The sequence below is a fragment of the Astatotilapia calliptera genome, chromosome 3 (genome assembly GCF_964374335.1).
Source record: "Astatotilapia calliptera chromosome 3, fAstCal68.1, whole genome shotgun sequence".
In the NCBI taxonomy this organism is placed as follows: domain Eukaryota; kingdom Metazoa; phylum Chordata; class Actinopteri; order Cichliformes; family Cichlidae; genus Astatotilapia; species Astatotilapia calliptera.
The window spans coordinates 56,578,735-56,596,878 of NC_137424.1; the positions used below are offsets into that span (position 1 = coordinate 56,578,735).

At 37.8% G+C, this 18,144-nt stretch overlaps 2 protein-coding genes and 1 long non-coding RNA gene across 3 annotated transcripts in view; all 3 read right to left on the minus strand.

The window, feature by feature from the left end:
• Window positions 1–18,144, minus strand: part of LOC145425534 (uncharacterized) — a 273,752-nt gene that overhangs the window by 109,012 nt on the left and 146,596 nt on the right. The gene's annotated exons all lie outside the window — the stretch shown is intronic.
• Window positions 1,925–4,169, minus strand: LOC145425509 (uncharacterized). The gene is made up of 3 exons (XM_080298616.1): window positions 4,061–4,169; window positions 3,594–3,953; window positions 1,925–2,783 (listed from the first exon to the last, which is right to left on the minus strand). Exons 1-3 carry the CDS (start codon window positions 4,107–4,109, stop codon window positions 2,635–2,637), a joined length of 558 nt encoding a protein of 185 aa, XP_080154742.1. The 5' UTR covers window positions 4,110–4,169; the 3' UTR covers window positions 1,925–2,634.
• LOC145426291 (uncharacterized) lies at window positions 6,082–9,311 on the minus strand. Its single transcript, XM_080299934.1, has 5 exons — window positions 9,058–9,311; window positions 7,828–7,857; window positions 6,963–7,091; window positions 6,724–6,846; window positions 6,082–6,214 (listed from the first exon to the last, which is right to left on the minus strand). Exons 2-5 carry the CDS (start codon window positions 7,833–7,835, stop codon window positions 6,082–6,084), a joined length of 393 nt encoding a protein of 130 aa, XP_080156060.1. The 5' UTR covers window positions 7,836–7,857; window positions 9,058–9,311.

Here is an 18,144-nt window from a genome sequence, read left to right on the forward strand (position 1 = left end):
CACCGACCTGTTTGCCCAGTAGGCAAACTGCAGAGGGTCCAGCTGGTGGCCTGTAATGTCTTTCAGATGGGCTAACACCAGTCGTTCAAAGGATTTCATGACCACAGACGTCAAGGCGACAGGTCTGTAGTCATTCAGTCCTGTGATGGTGGGTTTCTTGGGAACAGGGATGATGGTGGAGCGTTTGAAGCAGGAGGGAACTTCACACAGCTCCAGGGATCTGTTGAAGATGCGAGTAAAGATGGGAGCCAGCTGTTCAGCACAGGTTTTGAGGCAGGAGGGTGAGACGCTGTCTGGTCCGGGGGCTTTCCTGGGCTTCTGTACAGCCATGGTTTAACATTTCCAGCAAGATCCAGCATGTTTGTAAACTGATGCAACCACCCTCCATGAAGCTACATGTGGCCATCGGCTTGCTGAAGTAAACCAGAGATTAACGTGGAGGCTGAACTCAAACAGGAGCAGCTGAGAAGCACAAAAAAGCTCAGTGGATATGAGTCTCCATACGAGCCCATGAAAGATGGACTTTGAAAAAAGGAAACTACATGTTTTTACTATGGTAGTGAAAAAGCTGTCTCTTCATTTGATCATTTGAGCAGTTTCAGATGTTTGGAGAGGTAAATGACAAATTTGTTTATTTGTTTACAGTTTTAATTTTGTGAGTAGTTAAATCTGAAATTTTGTGTTTTTGCTGTTTATAACGGATTAAAATTTTTGGGTTTTTTTGTTATAAAATATGTTATTTTTATTTATTTTACTTCTAGTTAACTTGTTTACTGAAAATGAAATAAAATAATCAGACACAGATATTCAGTTCCTTGTGTCAGTTTCTGTAAATTATCAGTGGAATTGACTGCGATGCACCTAAAATCTTTCCTACAGCACAAGCAGGGTGATGGCCTGGACTGGCAGGTATAATATTTACAGCTGGGCTCTTTGACAGAGGTGGGTAGGAGAGTTACCATTGTTGTAAGAGAGGAAATAAGGAGAGAAGCTTTTCACCTGATGGTGTTGTTATTGTTGTCAATCCTGGATTCTAGAAATCTTCCCAGACATGTTCATTACACCTGAAACTAAGATCTTTTTTGTTTGTGAGGCAGCAGACGAATGTTAATTCTTAAACTACTGAAAGAGTGTTATTTGTACTTTTTTGAGTTTGTTACTAATGTAATGGTTATTTTATTAAAATGTATGTAAAGTTGCTTTGTCACCACTTAAAATAATTAGAGGCTTATTTGTAAGAGCCATTCAATATTTCGTTTATAAAACATGGATCACCAGGGGGATTATATACTAAAGTATTCTCCTGTGTATAACTCATAATGATTTCCACTGAACTCTGTCTATTCAACAGGCTCAGAGCACTCTTGTTTTTCACTCATTGGAGAGTTCTGTGATGTCACTTCCTCTCACTCTCCAGTTTAGGTAGCAGCTAACTGCTAACATAACTATTGATCCAGTGCTGGGACAAATTTAGATTTCCACTTATGTTGATCAGAGAGGTACGGAGCCCCGCAGGGGACATGGGAGAGAAAAAAATTAAGACAGACTTTTGCGATATCTCGCAAAACAAACTTGGGATCTTGCAAAACTTTTGCGAGATCTCGCAAAACTTTTAGCCGCATTCTTCGGACGCCGGCTCGAAGCCAACCGGGAGGTCGAGGCACGATGTGCCGGGAAAGCAGTGTTCCACCCAGCTGTAGTAGGTCTCGACCTAAGAATGCGGCTAAAACTTTTGCGAGATCCCGAGTTTGTTTTGCGAGATCTCGCAAAAGTCCGTCTTAATTTTTTTTTCTCCCATGTCCCCTGCAGGGCTCCGTAGAGAGGCGCTCAATGTGTGAAAAACAAACAGCATCACTGCTCGGTGAATGAAACAGTTTGCATTATCTGATCTTCCAACAGAAAAACTTGACTAAAAACACAAACATTATTTAATATTCATTTATTTTTATCCCTAATGTTTGCCTGACAGGAGGACAGCTCCAGTCCATTTACACAGATTTTTAATCTCACTGAGTTTCTCCTTGTAAAAATAACACTTTAAAGAATTTCAAATCAAATATTTAACATATTTTTAAATTTATAATCATACATTCATTTTAATCACAGGAAAAATAAACAACAGTAACATAGTGATAAACAGGTGATCATCCTGTAAACTCACCGTGTGCTGAGCAAACTGCAGAAAACACAATATTTAAACCGTTTGAGTCAATGTTGGATTTTATTTCCACCAAACTCTGCAGGATCTGCAGGTTTTCATGTCTCTGCATAAAGACCCATCAACATGTGACAACAAAATATACAAATCCATCATATACACAGTATATATTATACAAATACACAGTTAGTAGTTCACATTAAGGTCTGTGAGGTCGACATGATTCTCATCAGTAAAGTGAACATGGAGCAAATTTCATCTTCTGACTGAAAACCGACAGATTGACAAAGTTTCCTTTTGAATGAACAGACTTCCATGAAGTTCATGATTTTGTGGACCATGTCTCATTATTCTGTCCATCATGTTATTAAAGTGACTCCAACAGTCTTGTTTACATTGTTGATCAAACTGTTTCCACTGATTGATCTGATGAAGTTTTCTGACATCTATTATTAGATGAGTAGAAATCCTGTTTTCTATTCAGACAGTAAATGGATGAAAGCAGCAGAGAAGCAGCAGAGAAGCAGCAGAGCTGCTGTCAGTCCACAGTAGAGGCCGATCCTTCCTCGTCTCTCTGTGTTTGATGTCTCAGGTTTTCTCTCAGGTTCAGGACAATCCCTCACTGCTGCAGAGACACAAACATCTGAGTCTCTCACATTTATTAAATAAATATCACTATTTGTCACGGTCTGGGGAAGTGAGGAAGGTGGACCCAAACGCACTATTGTGATAATAATAATAACAACAACAACGGATTGAATTTCTATAGCGCTTTTCGAGACCCTCAAAGCACTTTACAATTTCACTATTCAGTCACTCTCACATTCACACATTGGTGGAGGCAGCTACAGTTGTAGCCACAGCTGCCCTGGAGCTGACTGAGACATGGCACTATATTTACAGTGGAGCAAATAAGACAGGACAATAATCCCTGTGCGCTCCCTCGACTCCTGTGTCATATCTTCACCCAAAACGCTTTGCTCTGTGCTCTCTGCTCCCGTGTCCTCACACTCCCCATGCCTGCTGTCCACCTGTGTGCCACTCTTGTCCTCTTGGAGTCGACTTCAATGATCCTCTTAAATAGCTCCCCCAACGAGCCTCATCAGTAGCAGGTGCATGGCATGGTCTTCTGGTGTGGTCAGCCTCCAAGCTGGGCACCACCCACTAGGCCTGGAGGTGCCTGTCACCCAGCCTACAGGGCACCACCACATCGGCAAACACATGCACTCACTCACACCTGCCTAAGCATACATGCGTACAAGCATACAAGCAAACACACACACGGACAGCAGCACAGTGCACACACATTTCTAAGAAATATAAAAAAGTCCATAACTGCTCAGGGACCCTTGGACGCTCAAGGCCCAGTCCCCAGTTTATCCAAAATAGGTTTCTGTACTGAACATGCCATTAAATTTTTATTAAATCAACTTACCAGTGACGTTGAGCCAAGATCTGCCAGATCTTAACCCATAATCACTCTTCACTTTACAAACGTACAGACCCGAGTCATCAGTCCTGAGTCTGGACAGTTGAAGTCTGATTCGTCCTTCTCTGAGGGCGTCTTTGTCACTCTGGACTCGTCCTGAAAACTTTTCATCCTGAGACTCTGACACCTCAACACCTTCATGAACATGATGCAGGATTAAACGTTTAACCACAGTTATCAGTTCACAGAGGATGTTGAGAGTTTTGGTGGATCTGTCAGGTTTGGTGGTGAATGTCCACTCCAGTGTGATGTTGTGGTTCTCCTCTGCCTGATAGCAGGTCTGTGTCACATTGACTACAAATGATCCTGTTGAGGAGACAGAGAGGGAAAGAGAGGAGCAGACACACTGAGAACTGCAACAAATCTGTTGTTGAGCTTTATTTGGAGTTCATAAAGTGAAGCTGTAAACGAACCAGAGACACATGAGGTGAGGATGATGAGCAGCAGGATCCTGCAGATCATCTTCTCCCTGTGAGAGGAGACAGAGGTGAAGAGTCATCAACACATGAGGTCAAAGGTCAGGCGGTGCAGCTAGAAGAAGGAAAATCTGACTTTATTCACTCATTTCAAGATCTGCAAACAAACACAAGGAGAAACTGCAGAAATATCAAAGCAGGCTTAAAATCATTTAGAAACAGTTTTGTAGTTACAGAGTTTGTCCACCAGGAGAAAAAAAAAATTTTGTGTTCTTCTTATAAAAAATTAACCTCAAACTGATGCCTCATGCAAATATAACACAGTGTTATATAAACCTCATTACTTTTATAGGAATGATCACAATACAAAGAAACTGTTTCTCCAAGCTGACAGTAAAATATAAAGCGTAACTCATAAAATCTGCCTCTGTGAGTTCTCACATTACAGTGAAATCAGAAATGACATCATCACTTGTTCAGCTTCATAAAAATGATGATGATGATGATGGATGAAATAGAGAGAGAGAGAAAAGAAGGAGAACAAACTGTCTGAAAGTAAACGATGCAAACAGTCTGTATTAGACTGTAACATCAGCTGGTAAAATAATAACATTATATCTAATGATAATGAGAGCAGAGATTTCACTTTAAACACTGAGACGTTTGACATGAAAAAACAGAGTTACAGATACAAATACATACATACTGCTGCTGTCTGCTCTTCTTTATACCCACATTCTGCACACACCAACAAACACGGAAAGATTTCACTGACTGAGCTGGAAGGAACAGAGTTACTTATATAGCTAACCTCTGCTCCGCCTACACGCCATGGGCGGGGTTTATGGCTAGGCCCGAAGGGGCCGCTGGTCATGTCGAATGACCAGCGGATAAACTCTCAGGTTGGTAATAAATGTATTCCATGTATAAGAACAAGCGTCATGTTAACAAATGATAGCCGTAAGGTAACTTTTGTGCTTATTGTAGCTGCTAGCTAAAAACGCTAATTTAGCGTAGTTTGCCCTGAATTCAGCTTTGACAAACAAATATGATCGACTGTTTCTAGTAGAATTCCAAAGTTGTCATCTTGGACCCTCTCAGAGTACCCCCTATGTATGCTTGCAGAGACCCCTACAGTAGGGAAACATGCAAAACAGTGTCCAAACCTTTGTATTTTAGCTTTATTTATGTCTTACACAGCATCCTAACTCTTTAGCTAACTTAATAACTTTAGCTAAAGTGAATAGTTACTCTAATTCATTAGTGCAGCATTACTGGATCACCTCTGTTTGAAGTGCTACGGTAGCTGCACCACAGAGCAACACTGCAAAGTTCACTAAACATAGATGTTTACATTTTTCATTTATTTTTTATATTGCAAACATTTGCACTGTTATCAGTATTTGCACACTATTTTATATTATTTTTTGACAATCTTTAAAGTCATTATTCAATGCATTGTTAAATAAATATCGTCAAATAATCGAGATCTCAATTTCAGTGAAAATAATCGTGATTATCATTTTTGCCATAATCGAGCAGCCCTTGAAATAACAATATAAAGGCTCTTCTCTCTTCATCTTTCATACCACCATAAATATCAAAGGGAAAAATGTTTATAATTTGTTGTAATTTGTTTTGTTTTACATAGTTGTTTCTTAATTTTTCATTGTAAAAAACTTTGTAGACCCGATTTTGAAAAGTACTATAAAACATGACTATAAACAAAAGGTGACTATTGAATAATGTTAGTATTAAAAGAAGACTTTTCTTTGATACTCAAGAATAATAATCACATACTAATTTTTTATCAGTAGTGTTCCTACAAAGAGAAAGATCAATACCAAGGTCATGTTGATATCATGTATGGATTACAGTATACACTGAATTCATCTTTCAGACAGAAAATGATTTCCTTATATTCAAAGTCTTACTTTAAGTTACCATTTTATCACCAGTTCAACAGACTGGAGTAAGGAAACATGTCAGCTATAACTCCTACTAGGCATCATTTAATCTTACTTCTCAACAGCAGGGGATCCACTTCCTTTGAAGACAACGATGGCTTCCTTTGATCGATCGCTCTTTACAGACACACATCTGGGTTCAGCTTCAAGTTCAGGTTCAGGGACATCTGGTTTATGATGTGTCCTGGTAAACAGAAACAATGACCATCAAGGAGGAAAATACACTTTTCAATCTTCAGTTTTATTAACTACTGGACAAGATATGAGGCATTTATAAATATCATGTAGTCTGTCCAATCCAATGTGGAAATAACTAAAAGAAGTCAGCAGGCAGGCAGCAGTTTCAAGCTCATAACAGGGAATGATTGTTGTTCTCTTTAGCCTGTTGGGCTTCTGGATCTCTTTTTCAGACACAGAAATTTAATGAAGTCAAGTAGAAGCTCTGAGATGATCTTGAAGACCAAATTTAAAAACTATGAGTAGTTTCTGTCATCGTCTTTAATGTCTGCTGTGGTAGTGTGTAAACTGTGTTTCCTTTAGAGAAGACATGTGATTTTTTTTTTTTATTTACACTGACCTCACATTTTAGACAAAAATAGTTTTCATCTATTTTTAGCTTTAATTTAAGGTGTAAGTGAAACAAAAGCAGTTTTTAGGTTTTCCTTACTGCAGATATGTAATATCATATCTTACTTATGTGCAGTGGAGGATTTTCTTCTTTTAACTTCAGTGGGATATAATTTTGAACTCTTCCTCTTCATTCTACCCTTCGTCTTCCTCGTGCTGAGTCCAGGTTTAGGACCAGAGGAATCTGATCTGGGGAATGTGGACAATCAGTATTAATTTATGTTTTTTTTTTTTGTTGTTGCTGTTTTTTGCTTTCTCTTTAATCTTCCGCTACAACAGCTGCTAGACAAATGGTTATATCTTACTCATCATCTGAAGGAGATCCACTTCCTTGGAAAACAACGATGGGTTCCTTTGACCGATCACTCTTCACAAACACACAGCTGAGTTCAGGTTCCTGTTCAATTTTCAGGGTTTCTGGTCTTTGATGGATCCTGGCAGGCAGAAAAGGAGACCATCAGGGATGGAAATTACCTTTACAGTCTTCAGCTGCAGGATATGCTGCACAAACTATTTACAAGAAGAAGAAAAAAACACTGGGTCTATATAGTTTACAGCTCTTCACACGAAATTATTTTGGTTCACTTCAGTCTTTTCTGGTTTCCAGGAAGACTTCAGACATCTGTTTTCATCTGTTTTTGTTGGTGCTTAACTGCAAGAAACCTATGATCTGAAACAGATCACATAAATCTATGGATGTTAGAGGACAGCTTATAATGGCCGTGAAGACTAAAGGCAGGCAGGTATTCTTTGGATCTAAAAACAAGACTAATATAATAACCAGCACCTCTAGATTTATAATATAGGTTATATGGCACATGTGTATCATAAACACATCAGTCCAGTATTTACTGCAGTCTTTTGAAATGATTTCACATTGATGCTGCTTTTATAGTGAAGCGTTTTGATAAGGTGGTAAAAACACTTTCTTTTCTCTTTAAAGAAAATCTCATAATGAGGCAGATCAGGGGAAATGTTGTTCATTGTAAATATTATTCTAGTAAATATATATAACCCTAAAAGGCATCTTAATCTGTAGGAAAAATAAGCTTTAGTTTCAAACCATCATAGAGTAAAGCTTTCTGTGACAATGTATGAATAAATAACACTTATACTAAAAAGGAAAGAATTAATACAGAGAAATGTAATGTGTGGTGTTGAGTGTCATACCTTTCCATTTTGGCCAAATCCTGCAGTCACCTGATCAAAGAGAGAAACAAGTTTTAATCTGGTTTGTTTCTGTTGATGTGTTCTGTTTATTTGTTTGTTTCTAATTAGGTTGTGGTGTATTCAATAATATGGATACTCTGATACATAGATACAAAGTGCCAGCGCTTTAAAGAGCTTTTCCAGATGTTTATGGGCAATTCCACAAGTGATTAAATTCATAAGTGGCTAAAAAAATCCAGAAGAAAATACTGTGGAAAAATAAAGTAATACATAAAATTAATTTTATTTAAAATAGCATTGTACTGTATTATTAAATAAAAGAAAATGATCCAGAGCGGCTGGATCACACACTCCACAAACTCCGGGCTGAGGCAAAGCAGAAGACTTTGGTCTGAATCTCAACACGTGAAATTATTTTAGGGAAAAGTGGACGGTGAAAAACAGAAACTCATCATCCGGAGCATTTTTGATAATGTTATGTGTAACTTTCACGTCCTTTTTTGCTTAATTCAACAAAATGCATCAAGCAGTTACAGCAGCATGGCTCAGAGTCACAGCTGTGTTCCAGACCCACTGAAAAGATCTTGGCACATATGAAATATGGAACAAAGGAGACTCCGATCAATAACATAATTTAATCAGATTTAAAATGTTCCTTAAATACTAATTACTGCATTTAAACACAGAGAGCCCTAACTGATTTCTTATTTTTTACTACCTTAACTTACTTCCATGTTTCATGTAGTGCATTTTTACTGCTGTCTATACTGCTTGTTTTTGTCCGTGGGGAGATGGCGGCGTCCTCTTTAGTTTCACTTTCGTTATTTATCAAACTACGCAGATATAATCAGGATCTTCGTAACTCAGTGAATCCAAATAATAATAGGAAACAAAGAAGACTAAGCCTTCAAAGACGAGTGAAAATGTGCGACATAAACTGGAAATTGAGTTTATTTCGATAAATTCGCAACAAAGACGCATCAGCAGTTTATTTGGTTACAATAACAGTCCAGTCGCCTTTTTCCCCCAAGCTCTTTACAGTAACTCGACCCGGATGACCGAGAACAATAATATAAATAATATAAAACCGCATAAATGTAATCTGTGCGTTAATAAAGTTAATTGTATAGCTTGAAGAAATGAAAACAAACTCTGAAGAAGAAGAGAGAAAAACCTAGGACACCGTAAAACGACACGATTAGCATGAAGGTTTACGGTGTACAACTTTACCTCCAATTAACGGTGCAGAATTTAATCCAGAAACCACCGATAATGCAGAAACGGTCCAGCTGAACAGAAACGTTAACGGACCGCCATGAGAAAACACAGGAATACACCTTTTCAGGAAGCAGTGAGACGCAACATGGCAGCTCGCTCTGAAAGTAATTTCATATCAGTTTCAGCCAGCTTTTTATGGTCGTTATAAAGACGCAGAAGCACTAAGCGGCGGTCAGCTCTATGTCACGCCCTCCAGCTTAACCAGAAAAAAAATTCTGGTAGCTTAATTTAAGTGTGACCTGTACTCACTTACGAGGTTATGACTTTTATAGAAGAATGACACATTTCTTCTGAACTGAACTGAAAGTCCTCAGTTAGATTTTATCCAGCGTCAGTGTTTGTAGCATTCTAACCTGACATGTTTGCTAGGTCAGTAATTTTGCACCAACATCTGACCAAAAAGACTGAAACATTTACTTAGAATTTTTTTTTTCTTTAAGGAAAAACTTAATTCATGTCCAGTTAACTTCCCTTAAATACTTTAAATTTGGTTTATGTAGTGATGCTGTTGTCATTGTGCTGCCTGCTCGCTGCTGAAGTCAAAGTAAACTTTATTGTCATCTCCGCTACATACAGTCCAGTATATAGAGAGACGAGACGACGAGGCTCCAGTTACAGCAGTGCAAGTAAACAAACAATATATATATATATATATATATATATATATATATATATATATATATATATACATATATACATATATACATATATATATATATATATATATATACATACATATTATATATATATATATATATATATATATATATATATATATATATATATATATATATAAGAAGAGTAAAAAAATAAATATACACTTAAGACTAGGGGTAAAGGGATCAATAGCAATTTAAAATTTACAGTTTGATGATTTAAAGTCTCACACACAACCCGTCGAAAGGGGAAGGGGGTCTTGCTGCTTCCAAATAGAGCACATTTCATTCATAATGTTGTAAATCCAAGCCCATTACGTGTTCATGATTTGAATCCTGGGTTGTGTGAAATCTCAGAAATGCACCCTAGACAAAGTGAATCTGTGAACTAAGGTGTAGGTGTGTTAGATTATGTTGTGGTGATCCTCGGGTTGAGATGGGTGTTCATACTGGAGTGCAAAATTAAAACCAATGGAAGAAAAGAAAGAAAAGTTCAAAGCCATCAGGTCCTCAGAAAAAAGAGAAAAGAAGAGGAGGAGAAACAAGAAAAAAATGTTGTCCGGACCAATGACCTGTCTCCGCCTCACTCAAGTACCGACCCGAGTCATCAGTCCTGAGTCTGGACAGTTGAAGTCTGATTCGTCCTTCTCTGAGGGCGTCTTTGTCACTCTGGACTCGTCCTGAAAACTTTTCACCCTGAGACTCTGACACCTCAACACCTTCATGAACCTGATACAGGATTAAACGTTTAACCACAGTTATCAGTTCACAGAGGATGTTGAGAGTTTTGGAGGATCTGTCAGGTTTGGTGGTGAACGTCCACTCCAGTGTGATGTTGTGGTTCTCCTCTGCCTGATAGCAGGTCTGTGTCACATTGACTACAAATGATCCTGTTGAGGAGACAGAGAGGGAAAGAGAGGAGCAGACACACTGAGAACTGGAACAAATCTGTTGTTGAGCTTTATTTGGAGTTCATAAAGTGAAGCTGTAAACTAACCAGAGACACATGAGGTGAGGATGATGAGCAGCAGGATCCTGCAGATCATCTTCTCCCTGTGAGAGAAGACAGAGGTGAAGAGTCATCAACACATGAGGTCAAAGGTCAGGCAGTGCAGCTAGAAGATGGAAAATCTGACTTTATTCACTCATTTCAAGATCTGCAAACAAACACAAGGAGAAACTGCAGAAATATCAAAGCAGGCTTAAAATCATTTAGAAACAGTTTTGTAGTTACAGAGTTTGTCCACCAGGAGAAAAAATTTTTGTGTTCTTCTTATAAAAAATTAACCTCAAACTGATGCCTCATGCAAATATAACACAGTGTTATATAAACCTCATTACTTTTATAGGAATGATCACAATATAAAGAAACTGTTTCTCCAAGCTGACAGTAAAATATAAAGCGTAACTCATAAAATCTGCCTCTGTGAGTTCTCACATTACAGTGAAATCAGAAATGACATCATCACTTGTTCAGCTTCATAAAAATGATGATGATGATGATGGATGAAATAGAGAGAGAGAGAAAAGAAGGAGAACAAACTGTCTGAAAGTAAACGATGCAAACAGTCTGTATTAGACTGTAACATCAGCTGGTAAAATAATAACATTATATCTAATGATAATGAGAGCAGAGATTTCACTTTAAACACTCTCAGAGACGTTTGACATGAAAAAACAGAGTTACAGATACAAATACTTACTGCTGCTGTCTGCTCTTCTTTATACCCACATTCTGCACACACCAACAAACACGGACAGATTTCACTGACTGAGCTGGAAGGAGCAGAGTTACTTATAGTTACTAATCTCTGCTCCGCCTACAACGCCTCACTGCTGCTGACAGTCACTTCGTTCTTCAGCTGATCATTAAATTATTAATGTGAACAACAGGGACAGCTCGCTGCTCGCTCTCTTTAAACTGGTGAGTAAAAACTGCGGGAGATTTGACTGTTTCTATTTTTCATGTTCAGTCCTTTAAAACATCTTTAATGTTAAAATATAAAACTCAGCAGGATTTCATGTTAGAATTTTTTTCAACACATCTACTTCCGCTTATCACTTTATTCCGGGTCTGGAGCCTGTCCCAGCTGTCTTTGGGCGGAAGGCAGGATACGTCCTGAGCTGGTCGGGACTTCTTAGTGATCCAGATGAAGCCCATTAATTAAACTATTATTAAACCAGCTTTTATATTTTGACTCTGGTCCTTCGTCAGCTTTTGTTTGGATCAATCACAGCTGTGAAGTTTTGAAAATTTAAAGTGCGCATTGAGGAAACAGAAGAGCAGTTCAGTCCTTGAACCTTTCAAATAAATAAAATCTTTGTTCAGAGTTTAAACTCAGTGTTGCTGCTTCCTGTGGATATTTATTTAGGTCTTAGAGGGAAATCTGTTCCAACTCAGTCCTGAAATGTGTTTTTATCTCAACATTTAAGCATCCTTCTTTGTTTTTGTCACGAGTTCTGATGCAGTATTGAAACACATCATGTTATACGCTCTTACTTCGTGGATGGAAAAATGTTTGTTCAGTGAATGATTCTCAGCTGATTCTGAGAAACACAAACACTACTCCCCTACAAGAAAAAAAAGAAGAAGAAACGTTTTATTAATTTAAATTTGTTTAAAAGAAGTCCGACTGATCAATAATCAATAATAATAAAACGAGTCAGCCAGGAGTGAAATGTTGGTGATAATCCCTAAAAGTGCAGCAGGTCAAAGTAAAGCTGCAGGATCGTCTGTAAACTGTGGTGATGTTTGCAAGAAACTGAAAATAAGATGGTGTCTGTAACAGAGCAGGAAACAGTGAGCTTTCAGCGCCACCATCTGGACAGACAGCCTCATTTCAGCTCAGACTGTAGCTGAGTGTTGATGTTCAAACTGCAGCATTTCTGTGAGATTCTTTGAATGTTACTTTGTACATTTGGTGAAGCTGTTGCTGCTGTGATGCTCCTCCTCTATAACACTCATAAGTCAGCATATTACTGTGATATATACACTGTTTGTACCTGTTCTGTTTATTTCCTGTATTTACCTCTGAATCTGTTCACACAGATGATTCCTGTGATGAGAAGCTGTTATCAAATGATTTATATTCTCTATGAACTTTTCTGTGATAGAAAATGATTCACACTAAACTCAATAAAACACTTTGTAACTCTGTAAACACAAATGTGACTCTATTATTTCCTAGAGTGTTAAAGTTGAATCAATCTTTATGTATTAATCTTTATATGCAGAAAATCAGAGTTTGTCCTGACTGTCTGAGCATGGAGGGATTGTGTTTTCCAGATGTGTTCCAGATGCTGCTGTTTGGTTCATATAGTTCTTTCCTTCCATGAATCCAACATGTGAATGTTTGAACGATGGAATCAGTCACTCAGTGAATCTTTTCAGTCCACTGGGACCTTGTTTGGTCTCCATGTAGAAGAGCTGAGGTTCCTGTGATGATCCTGTTCTGGAAGCAGAATAAAGTCCAGCAGGTAACCAGACAGCAGCTCATCTTTGTGTCCTTCACACTCAAAGTTCATGTCAAGTGAAAGCAAAGCATCACTTCCTGTAATTATAACTGAATGCATGTCATAGTTGTGAGACTAGTTGTTGTTTGTTGCTACAGTTAAATAGTCTAAAGTGTTTTTCTAACATGAAATCAGATGCATCACATGCTGTATTATACTGTAGTTTACTGATTCTTTGCATCAGCATTTTACTGCAATAACAATAAAACAAATCTAATCTAATCTGAACATCAGAAAAATTGCATGCACATTATACATGTTCAGTGTAATATAACGAACACCGTGCTGCTGTATTTATCAGTGACTTATCCTGACTCAGGTGATCAGGTGCAAGCACACTCTGGGTTTGTGGCATTTTTGTTTGTATTTGTAAGATTGTATATTTATTATGTATTTTTAAGAAATAAAAAATAAACAGTCATAAGAGAGACAACAGGCTCAGAGTCCTCTTGTCTCATTGGAGAGTTCTGTGATGTCACTTCCTCTCACTCTCCAGTTTAGGTAGCAGCTAACTGCTAACAAACCTACTGATTCAGTGCTTTGACAAATTTAGATTTCATCCACTTAAGTTGAGCAGAGAGGAGCTCACTGTGTGAAAAACAAACAGCATCGCTGCTCGGTGAATGAAACTCAGTGTGGAAAACAGTTTGCATTATCTGATCTTCCCACAGCAAAACGTCACTAATACCACAAAGATTATATTATGTTCAACACGCTCAGTCATTTGTATTTTTATCCTTAATGTTTGCCAGAAAGGAGGACAGCTCCAGTCATTTTCAGGATATATTTAGGTACAAGACGACCATTACAGCAGGAAGAATACAAACAATAAACAACATAAAACAGTAATTTTCACAGTGGAAGAATCTTTTAAAAATACATCTCATGCTGTTTACAGTGTAAGCTTCAGTTTTCATGACCAACCAATGAAAAACAAACAAACAAACAAAGAGAGCCTTGTACAAATTTAACAAAGGTTTTTATTAAAAGAGTTCAGGACATGGCACCTGTGAGCTGTACAGGTATTTCTCTTTTTCATTTTCCCTCACTTATGGGTACAAACATGGTATAAACACACTATTTCTTAAGGCCTGTGCTGTGCAATAATGGTTTCCTGCCACATAAAACAAAGTGTAGCATGGTGTGACATTGATAGAAATGCAGAATGACAAACTACAGCACAGGACATGCAGAGTGCAGCGATCAGCTCAGCACAAATTCTGTCTCATTTACTCAACCTGGCAGTCAGCTCAGGGCGTGCTCTTCCTATGTGAAAAGGGCTTTAAGAATAAGTCTATGACATACATGATGTATAAATATATAATCACTGAAACCAGCTAACTAATACACAAACAGAGCTTCTTTTATGCCTTATTTGTAGGTGATCAGCACAGACAGGGACCTTCCCCATGTTAGGTGAATGTGCTGATCACCACACTCACAGGTCTTTTTCTAGCTCCATATTTTCATTCTTGGACTTCACTGCAGGAGCTTGAGATGAGACTTTTTAACCCCACCTGCTTTTAACCCAGATTCTTCTGATTGGCTTTGCTTCAGAAAAAGGATTTCACAGCAGCTGGATGGACTTTTGTGCAGTCACAGCCGTGTGTTTGAGATGGCCAAGACTGAAAGTAGATTATGTTGATTATTATTATATGTTATAGGTGATACTGTGCTGCTGTTCTGTGTCCACATTTCTGTATAGGCAGGTGTAACCCAGTGTTAAAAATGGGATTGAAAGTATAAATATTCATACTCTCACAATGGGAATAAATATTGATAAAAACAAAGTTAAAATATAATAAATACTGATAAAAAGCATGTAAACATAAGTTAATTAATATGTACATATGTATATGTAATATATAAATGGTGTGGGGGCAGGACTTAGTCTTTTAGAGTGTGTTTGTCAAATCCACTGAGCAACCAATCATTGGCCGGTCTGACCCTCCCCCAGTCTGCGCGCTGCTCAGACACCTGTGTGTGCCTTCGTGTGCCAGTGAGATACGCCAGAGACACAGACGGTGAAAGATCAGTTTACCCGTGCAGCGAAGAAGCTAGCTGGATAGTGAAAGTCCTTTTTTCGGCGAGAATAATAAGAGTGATACTGTATTCCAGAGGCCGTGAGCCAGCGTGAGCACTGTGAAGCCCCGTGTAGCATTTGTTGCTTCACATGGTCAGGTTTTTTCCCTTTGCTTATTTGGATTGGATTGGTTTTGAGGACCTGAGAAGAATCGAGGATCCCTTTTCCAGTACTGGATGGCGAGCCCAGCCCAAAGAGCCGGATGAACTGGTAGATTGTAACCCGACTGGTTACAAACACACTGAGTGACTATTGAACATTGAAAGACTGAAATTGACTTTAAAAAAGACACAAAAGACAATATATCCTTGAGTCGACCATTTGTGGGGTTTATTTTATTTTGTTTTCAAGAAGCGCGCTCTACTTTTGTTAAATGTGCACAACGTGCTAAACTTTAATAATTGCTAATAAATGCGATTGTGTTTTCTACACCTACTGTGTACAAGTACTCTGTTGTCATACATCCTTGGCTCCTACGAATCTAGAACCTGTCTGATCTGGTCCATATTTCCCTTCTGTGGTTAAAGGTAACTATACTGCCGTACTACATGCAAAGAAGGCAAGAAGTAGCACTAACAGGTCTTACATGCCCATTACTAGTATTGCACCACCACTAGTGGTAATTCAGGTGATAATTCATAGATTCATTACATAAGTCATCTTTTCAGGATTAATAAATGTGAAAATATATGTGTTTACATAAAGTAATTTTAAGTCACCTCTCATTTTAAGTATGCAAATGCAATAGTAGCATGAAACCCTGTGTGAGAGGGGAGGAGCATGGACAGAGAGGTTATGAGTCTCACGGTTTTCTGACCGTGTGCACAGGTAGTTCTGGATAACTGCTATTTTCTGGAACTTTCATGCTTATTTAGGAAGGAGTTCATTGTTACATCTTCAGTTTGTAATAAATAAACAGTCTTCAAATCATAATGCAACTGGAAGCATTTCTTTTGGAAACCAGGAACACGCGTCAGCCATAGACTCCCCTTTTTGAACTTGGTTTATTGGAAATTACCCCACATTACTGTTGTTCAATCTCACTGTACAAACACAGCAGCTTCATACTTTGCAGCCAGTAACAGACGAACACTCAGTTATTTTATTTATACAGCTGCTGCCTTTGAATCCACAAAGAAAACAGATTCAAATAAAATAGAAACAAACACACTATAACATAAACACACTGATAGAGTAAAATATTATAAACACTCAAATACTTACTCCTAATGTCTCCTCGTTTCAAATGGAAGCTTTCTCTTTGCTTCAAAGACTTGATTTATCGTTGTTGTGCATGATGACTCGCTCTTCTTACTGACTGAAACAAACTCTCTGCTTTAAGGTTCACATGTTCCTGTCAGTGATCAGGTGATCAGACAAATTCCAACATCCCTGTTTGATTTTCACTTCTCCTTCAAGTTACATCTGGATCAACTCAGACTAATAAAGTGTTTGTGGATCCAGAAACTGTTTAAAGAGCAGAATTGATCTTTAACTGTAAACTTAAAATCCTCAGAAATGAAACTTGAGGTGAAACTGTTTTATTTTCATCTTCATTAATCACACTCAGTGAGAACAGGAACATCATCTGGTGTCCTGATTGTTGAACTTGATCAGAGATGTTAAAGCAAACAGGTGTGAATCAGGTGCTGCTGTCAGGATGTCTGCAGTCTGAATCACTGTCAGTTATCTCTCACATTTCCTCGCTTTTAAATCCAGAGCCTTTCAGGGCCCCCCCTTTATGGAGGTTTTTACCCTAAACCTACCAACGGGGTCATGGTGGGAGATTGTTTTTTCCTACTAATTGGGAGTCGCAAGTTTTTGATTATTTTTTGTTTTATGTTTAGTAATATTGTTTTTGTTTTTTGTTTTTTCAAATCTGAGGGGATGGTTACTGCACATTGTACAAGTCATGAGTGGTGTAGGTAAAATAAACATTATCTCAATCAATATCAACGGTCTGGGGAATCCGGTTAAAAGGAGTAGGTTGTTATCTAAATTGAAACGACACAAGGCGCAGATTATATTCATTCAAGAAACTCGTATGTCAAAAGAAGAACATGAAAAATTTAAAAAGTTTGGCTATATAAATTCCTTTTACAGCTCATGTAAGAATAGCAGACGAAGAGGAGTTATAACTTTAATTTCTAATACGGTAAATTGTGAAATGTTAGAGGAAGTCTGTGACAAGGATGGTAGATATGTTGCTGTTAAAGGGAAGATTAATAATAATGTGGTATCTCTGATAAATGTGTCAGATCACAACGCCATACACTTGACTATTCACTTATATAATCAGAATAAGAAATCATTGTGGAAATTAAATACTGGTATTCTTAACAATGAATCTGTGGTACAAGAGATTAAAAAAGAATTACAAGTCTGTATTGCTGACAACAAGGATGAACAGATGGATCCAACAATAATTTGGGATACTGTTAAATCAGTAATCCGAGGGTATCTGATATCAAGGACTACCCATATCAAAAAAATGAAAAAGCTCATACAATTCAAATTAGAACAACAATTAAGGGATTTAGAAAAAAAAACAGCACACAGATTTGAGTGCCGACTTGGCTGAAAGCATTAAAGATGTAAGAAAACAACTAAGCGATCTGTCTATGGAGGAAATAGAAAAGAAACTGAGATTCACAAAACAAACATTTTATGAGTCTGGTTCCAAAGCAACCAAAGTACTGGCTAAACGGTTAAAATCAATACAAATAAGTAATGCAGTTAATAAGATTAGAGATCCAAACACCAAGGAACTATTATATGAACCAATAC